Below are 7,182 nucleotides of genomic sequence, written 5' to 3' on the forward strand. Positions count from 1 at the left end.
GTGTGTGTGTGTGTGTGTGTGTGTGTGGCTGTGTTTGTGTGTATTTAGTTTGTAGAGAATAATTTAGAGTATTCCTACTATGTGTTCACCATCATCCTGATCCTCAAAGTCGTGCTAAAGCTTGTGGCGTTTGGCATACTGAGGTTTATACAAAGCAGGTAACACATTAGAATAAGTGAGAATTGAATTTCCTTATTTGATTTTGAATGTTGGTAATCTAGGTGCCTAAGGTGTTGCATGACTTTGTGTGTATGTGTTTAGATGGAATCTGGACATTGCTGTTGTCTTGATTTCAATACTCAGTATTGTTTTCCAAGTGGTGGATATGGCAGACTCAATTCCCATTAATACCAGCATCCTTAGAGTCTGTAGAGTACTCAGACTATCACAAGGTATACTTATATACAGTGGGGCTCAAAAGTTTGGGCACCCCAGGTAACAATTTGTATTAATGTTTATAAAGAAGCCAAGAAAAGATGGAAAAATCTCCAAAAGGCATCAAATGACAGATTCGACATTCGTATAATATGTCACAAAAAGTTAGATTTTATGTCCATAATTTACACTTTCAAAATAACAGAAAACCAAAAAATGGCGTCTGCAAAAGTTTGGGCACCCTGCAGAGTTTATAGCATGCACTGCCCCCTTTGGAAAGCTAAGACCTGACAGTGTCATGGATTGTTATCAATCATTGTCGGGAAAGACCAGGTGATGTACATTTTAAGATTATAAATGCCCAGACTCATCTGACCTTGCCCCAACAATCTGTACCATTGGTTCTTCTAAGCCGTTGTCTAGAAAACTGAAACTAAAAATAGTTGATCCTCACAAAGCAGGAGAAGGCTATAAGAAGATAGCAAAGCGTTTTCAGATGCCAATATCCTCTGTTTGGAATATAACTAAGAAATGGCAGTCATTAGGAACAGTGGAAGTTAAAGCAAGATCAGGAAGACCAAGAAAAATATCAGATAGAACTGCTCCCGGGATTGTGAGAAAAGCAAGTCAAAACCCACGTTCCATCCAGAAAGATCTGGCGTTGGAGTTGTGGTACACCATTCCACTATAAAGACATAGTTGTACAGATATGGTCTTCTTAAAAGACTCATCAGAAGAAATCCTCTTTTGCATCCTCATCACAAAAATCAGCATTTGAAGTTTGTAAATTAACATATAAACAAGTCTGATGCATTGTGGGAACACGTTCTGAGGACCGATGAGGTTAAAATAGAACTTTTTGGCCGGATTGAGCAAAGGTATGTTTGGAGAAGAAAGGGCACAGAATTTAATAAAAAGAACCTCTGTCCAACTGTTAAGCATGGGGGGAATTAATCATGCTTTGGGGTTGTATTGCAGCCAGTGGCACAAGGAACATTTCATAAGTAGAAGGAAAAAAGGATTCAAAAAGATTTCAGGACATTTTAGAGGAGCAGTGCGTAACAGACAGCCCAGAAATCTCAAAGAACTGGAAGACTTTTGTAAGGCAGAGTGGGCAAAAATACCTCAAACAAGAATTGAAAGACTCTTGGCTGGCTACAAAAAGCGTTTCCAAGCTGTGATACTTGCCAAAGGGGGCAGTACAAGGTATTAACTCTGCAGGGTGGCAAAATTTTGCAGACGGCATTTTTTTGTTTTCTGTTATTTTGAAAGTGTAAATGATGGAAATTGAATCTAAATTTTTGTGACATATTATACGAATGTCTAATCTGTAAACACACATGACAAAGGGAAATCTTTTTAGCTGTGTAAAATGTCTAACTGTTTGTGTATTTCTCATATACAAAGTTATTCAAACAACTCCTTTGTTCCACTTCAGTGCTAAAGACCAAAATCATACAAGTTTTGCTGCAAACCTTTATGAAGACGCTGTCACAGGTAATGGGCTTTAAAAAAAACTGCTAATTAGAAATCATGGCCTGTTTTTAATGATAGCCTGTCTCAAAAAAGGCTTGTAGTTCACTCAACTTGAGGTACGTAAAGTTGGCTGTGTGGAGTATCTAACAAGCCTTTTTATTTCAGGTTGGAAATATTTGTCTACTCTTTGCATTCTTCTTCTTCATCTACGCTGCGCTGGGAGTGGAGCTCTTTGGCAAGCCAGGTCAGTCACACTACTAGCATATCATACACATACATAATTAGGCTTACTACAAAGGATCATGGTCCCAGTACTGATCCCATATTTGCTCAGTATCTATATTGTTGCCAAGGAAAGCAAGAAAGCTTAAACTAAACATCAAAGAGTAGTCTTAGCAAAGTCAATACCACAGCCAACCCAGAGCATAGTTAATGTTGTTTCAGCTTATTCTCACAGTGGACTATGACATTTATCACAAATACTATTCTACCATACTACGCTCATGTCACACTATTAATATGTTAAAAAACAAAACAAATCACTTTTTATTTGGGGGGGCTAAACTGTTATGTGCTAGCTTCTTAGTAGCTGACTCAAACACACATCTAAAGGATTTTATTTGAAATGAAAAATGTCCATGGTGCATAAAAATCACTTCTGTATGCCTGTGTTTTCTGCCTCTGTGTTAATCAGAATGTACCAACGATTTCATTTGCCTGGGTTTACATAAATACGCCAATTTCAAACATTTTGGGATGACCCTTCTCACACTTTACAAAGTGTGCACCGGAGACAACTGGAGCGGGATAATGGCAGTATGTACACACTCGTACATGCAGATACATAAACTCTATATATTTATTATACCCAAACCTAGCAAACCTTGCCGTCACATGTAGGTGGCCATATTCATTTCCTTGTTTAAGGAGACGTGTGTGACTCAAACATCTCACATTTGCCAACAAAACGTACAGTGAAAGTCCATGCAAAACACGTCGGACCATCCTGCTAACCTGTAAATATTTTAACATCAAAGTCCGCTGTAAGGATTTTTCACTCCAATGTCGCTGAAGTGGCTGCTGTTTCAATCCTGTTGGCTCTCTGCAGCGGGCGGGGCTGCTGAGTTCCCCCCGCAACTGACAGGCGCACACACGCAAACACACACTATGGATGCAGGAATTTCCTTTTTATTTTTAAAGAACTATACAAAAAAATCACATTTTTATGCAATTTTCGCTATCTCCCGCAACTTCACTGCAACAAACATACAAAAACATTGCAACTTTTATTGCAATTTTTTACAAAAACTCCCGAAACATAAAGCATTTTGGGCCACAATTATTGTTATTTTTGATACCTCCTGTACTTTTCGTAAACAAATCAGTGCAGTTGTCAAGACCAGTTTCTTCCAGTTAAGACTTATAGCTAAAATAAAGGCCTATCTTCCTTCAAAAGACCTTACAAAAGTCATTCATGCTTTTATCACTGCTCATTTATGAATCTTGCTCTGTGCTTCTCAAGGACACATTGAGGGAATGCCGTCCCAACGATGAGGGCTGTTCGAGCTACTTGTACTGGGTCTCTCCACTCTTTTTCTCCAGTTTTGTGGTTTTGGCCCAGTGTGTGCTGGTGAACCTGGTGGTGGCAGTGATCATGCAAGCTCTAGAGGACAGCCAGGAGGTACAGTTCCTACAAATGCACAGACCAAGAAAGCACACAAAGATATAGCCATCAGTTAATAACAACAGCTGCTTTGTTTTACGGGTCTGTAATTTTCCTGGAAAGAGCTATGTAATCCGGTACTAATTATAGGGAAGTAGAGGCATTTTACTTTAATTATACATACGACTAATTCCAAATTCATAGTGATGGTCAACTGATCATGAAAACATTGAAAATGTATAATGTGCATATATTGTATGAAGAGTAAATTTTACAATAATAGTAATTCATCAAACTGACCCTTGTAACCTCAGCTCCACTGTAAATAAACACCCTGTGCACACTCAAAATGGCTAAATCCTAAACTTTAAAACAGTAAACAGTAACAAGACAAGATTTTGCAAATGATAATCATGATAAACCAACTTTGATTTTTTACTTTGAGATTGAAATACAATTAAGTAATAGAAGAACATTTTAATGTTTCAGAACAAACCTACTAACTCCTGTCCCCCCCTGGAGGAGGACGACGAGCTTGAGCAGGCACGGCTGTCAGCCCAGAACGTAGAACCCAGTTCCAGTCACAACAACACAGATGGAACCTCAGTGACGCCACAGACATGAATTTTGGTATAAGCAGTTATGTGTAATTTGTTTGCTCACCACATGATCCTTTTGATTGCTTTTTCTATATTTTAATACAATAAGTTAATTAGAGATTTACTTATTTTGATGTTTTGTGATATGTAAAGATTGTCACATATATTCAACAGTAATGAATGTGAATATATGTCTTGTTTTCTTGTTTTCTCTATATTCTCTATATGTTAATTTTGACTTGTATGTTGTGAGACGAGTTAATATTAATAAATGGAATAGACTTGATTTACACATGGGAGCTTATGATCTTAAATTCTTCTTCTTCTTGTTCTTCTTCACCACCGCCTAATGTTTTGATAACTGTCTTCACGCACATGCTGAAACAAATGAAGCCCACCCAGTTAAACAGCATTATATGCATCCCCATACACATGGAACCCCTGTTGCTGCCTGGCATTATGGTCTGTCTGTGTGTGCCATTCATATATTTGTGTGCAAATAAACGGCCTGTGGAAAGCTGGAGGCTGGAGGCTGTTATTTGTTCATGTGAATGTTTGCAGTTACAACAGAGCCCTGGCTTCTGTGCAGAAAACAAAGGAAATGTACTCTGACATTAAGATAACGCAATCTTTCTCTCTCTTTCTCTCTCTCTCTCCCTCCCTCACACACACTCTGACAAATGCAGAAACCAAGAGAATGGACAGATGTTATGTGGACACAATCACTGGAGAGCACTCGTGGGAAAATTGGGAATGGGATTAACGAGTAGAGCACTAGTCAGCAGAGCTCTAAGACAATTGAAATGGGATGAGGTAAATTGAGCAGAGGATTGGTCTTTGACTTGTAAGGCACAAAAACAGACCGTCTGATGAGGAGAATCACACGCTTCACACTTGTGATATGTGTAAAGCATGACAGATGTGCCCGGCTGGTCTCTGTCCTCCAGCCTGGGAGAAACCAACCACCTAATCAGTCCCGCAAGCCTTCTGCAGTGGGCCATAAAATGCAAATATCTGCCAATCTGATACCGACCTACTGCTCATTCAATCTCCCAGAATAATGCCAATCATAGATGGGAGGGCCCTTTTGATTGATTCTCAAAGTGGGGGTGGCAGGTGTGACCGTTAAGGACAAGCCCCTGTTTACATACGAGATAAGCTTATCCAGGGCGTCTACTGTCACGCTGTATGTGAATCTGTTTGTAAGTTTGTGATCAAATGTAGATGTAACGTCGTTACCGACACCTCCGGCTGCGTGTCTGTGTTTCGTGGGCGAGCATATGTGCGAGTGAGATGACTGTTTGCAGAAGCTTTATCAGTCAGCAACACAAAGAGCTATTCAGTGCCCAGAGAGACACAACAAAGGGACAATTTACTACAACAAAGACACCTCCGTCCTGGAGGCCACGCCGGGTAAAAATCTGAACAAAAACCCACCCATGAGCTGGCATTAAAAGTGCAGACCGCCATGCTAAATTAGAACCTTAGGTAGAACCAGCATTGGTGTCCACAAACCATAGGTAACTGGGAAAGCAGTAGTCAAAAAGGTTGTTTAAAAAAATCTGAAATAGATTTGGTTGTACTTGGACAGGTTTTGAGACAAATTTTACTTCAAAATTCAGCAACATCGTTTTCCAGAACATAAAAATTTAACCTGGCTATGAACCCTTTTCTTGTGGACCATTTCTACTGCATGATGTAGTTTCTATGAACACTCTTCACAGCATGGCCTCAATTACCCAGAATGATGGAGCACTCACTCTGAAAAGAGATGTTGCTGTTTAAATTCAACAATTTACAACATTGTTGTATTTTCAGATTAGATTAGACTCAACTTTATTGTCATTGCACAAGTAGGCACACCAGTTCAACAACATGCTGTTTTACATCTAGCAATCATTAAAGTACCTTTCCTACATGACAGTGCTTAAAAAATGACACAGAATGCATTATGATCATGTTGGTCTATTGTTGAAATATTAAAGTGCATTTGACAAACAAAGTGCACAGAGTTCTGAGAAAAGAGGCAGTCCACAGTCCATTTTATAGTAGAGACATTGCATTGTTTAGGTGCATTAGTAAAGTGGTCAGAAGTAGTCAGACAGTCCATAGACCACGTGCAAAAGGAGAGATTTAAGGTGGAGGCAGATATCTCAGAGACACACATCTCGAAACCTGGAGAACACAATGATCGGCATGGGTAGATAGCACTATAGGCAAATTAGAAAATGTTTCTTTAAATATTTGGGTGAATCCACCCTTTAATTATAAGGACGTACAATAGTATAACCGTGTAGAGTGTGCCAATCTGATTTTATTACCACCGTTTTAATCACGTGGTTTCCACTCTTGATGGCTCTTCTGCCTGATGACATCTCTGAAATACAAAACCAGTGTTAAGGGGCACACTACAGGACACATACTTCCTGTATGCTGAAATAGGATTATAAGGGTTGGAACGCATCCCGTTAATCCCAGAATAGTCATCACAGTTGATGGATAGGTCTGTCAAACAGGATGAGCTGATCAATGCTCTCCGCCTAAACCTTCAAACGTATAGAGTGAGAGCGCTGAGTCAAACAGAGTAATCAAGCACACAAAAGGAAATGCAGATTACCTGTTGCTATGACGACTGCAGTTGCAGTGTGACAGCCATCTACTCTGACTATGAGAACATAGTGACATGTGATATTGATAAGTGGGCCAGGTGCTTACTAATTACCACAAGTATCAATAACCTGGTTAAAAAAAGGGTGTGTGTGCTGGATTACAGTCGCTTAATTTAATATGATGCATCCCCATTGCATAATCACATAATATGTTCATGTAAGCATTAATGTTTGGGTTGTTATGTGTTCCCAATGTATGCTCCAGTCTGCATGCACAGAGAATGCAGCCAAATCTAAAGCTGGGTACAAATGTGTAGGGCTGTGCAATTATTCAAATTTTGATGGAATTTAGATTTTAGCTGCTAACAATCACAAAAACAATGTCATGGAGAAAAACAATCACTTTGCACATTACTTTTTGCAGGTAAACTCTTGTTCTGAGTGATGCACACACCTTTTG

General features: G+C 39.3%; 1 protein-coding gene and 1 pseudogene across 1 annotated transcript; both read left to right on the forward strand.

Moving 5' to 3' along the window:
* LOC117950858 overlaps positions 1-806 on the forward strand; it is a 9,125-nt pseudogene extending 8,319 nt beyond the window's left edge.
* Positions 807-2,592: 1,786 nt separating this feature from the next.
* On the forward strand, positions 2,593-4,259 carry LOC117950521 (voltage-dependent T-type calcium channel subunit alpha-1H-like). The gene is made up of 3 exons (XM_034881635.1): positions 2,593-2,667; positions 3,374-3,532; positions 4,004-4,259. Exons 1-3 carry the CDS (start codon positions 2,608-2,610, stop codon positions 4,136-4,138), a joined length of 354 nt encoding a protein of 117 aa, XP_034737526.1. The 5' UTR covers positions 2,593-2,607; the 3' UTR covers positions 4,139-4,259.
* The last annotated feature ends 2,923 nt before the right edge of the window (positions 4,260-7,182 follow it).

Source organism: Etheostoma cragini, chromosome 9, assembly GCF_013103735.1.
Source record: "Etheostoma cragini isolate CJK2018 chromosome 9, CSU_Ecrag_1.0, whole genome shotgun sequence".
Classification (NCBI taxonomy): Eukaryota; Metazoa; Chordata; class Actinopteri; order Perciformes; family Percidae; genus Etheostoma; species Etheostoma cragini.

What these genes read in the sequence shown, in the direction of transcription:
- LOC117950521 (XM_034881635.1), top strand. Translation starts at nt 2,608, where the DNA reads ATGACCCTTCTCACACTTTACAAAGTGTGCACCGGAGACAACTGGAGC. An exon ending in ACTGGAGCGGGATAATGGCA is followed by an intron (nt 2,668 to 3,373) that starts GTATGTACACAC and finishes GTGCTTCTCAAG; the next exon opens with GACACATTGAGGGAATGCCG. An exon ending in CTCTAGAGGACAGCCAGGAG is followed by an intron (nt 3,533 to 4,003) that starts GTACAGTTCCTA and finishes TTAATGTTTCAG; the next exon opens with AACAAACCTACTAACTCCTG.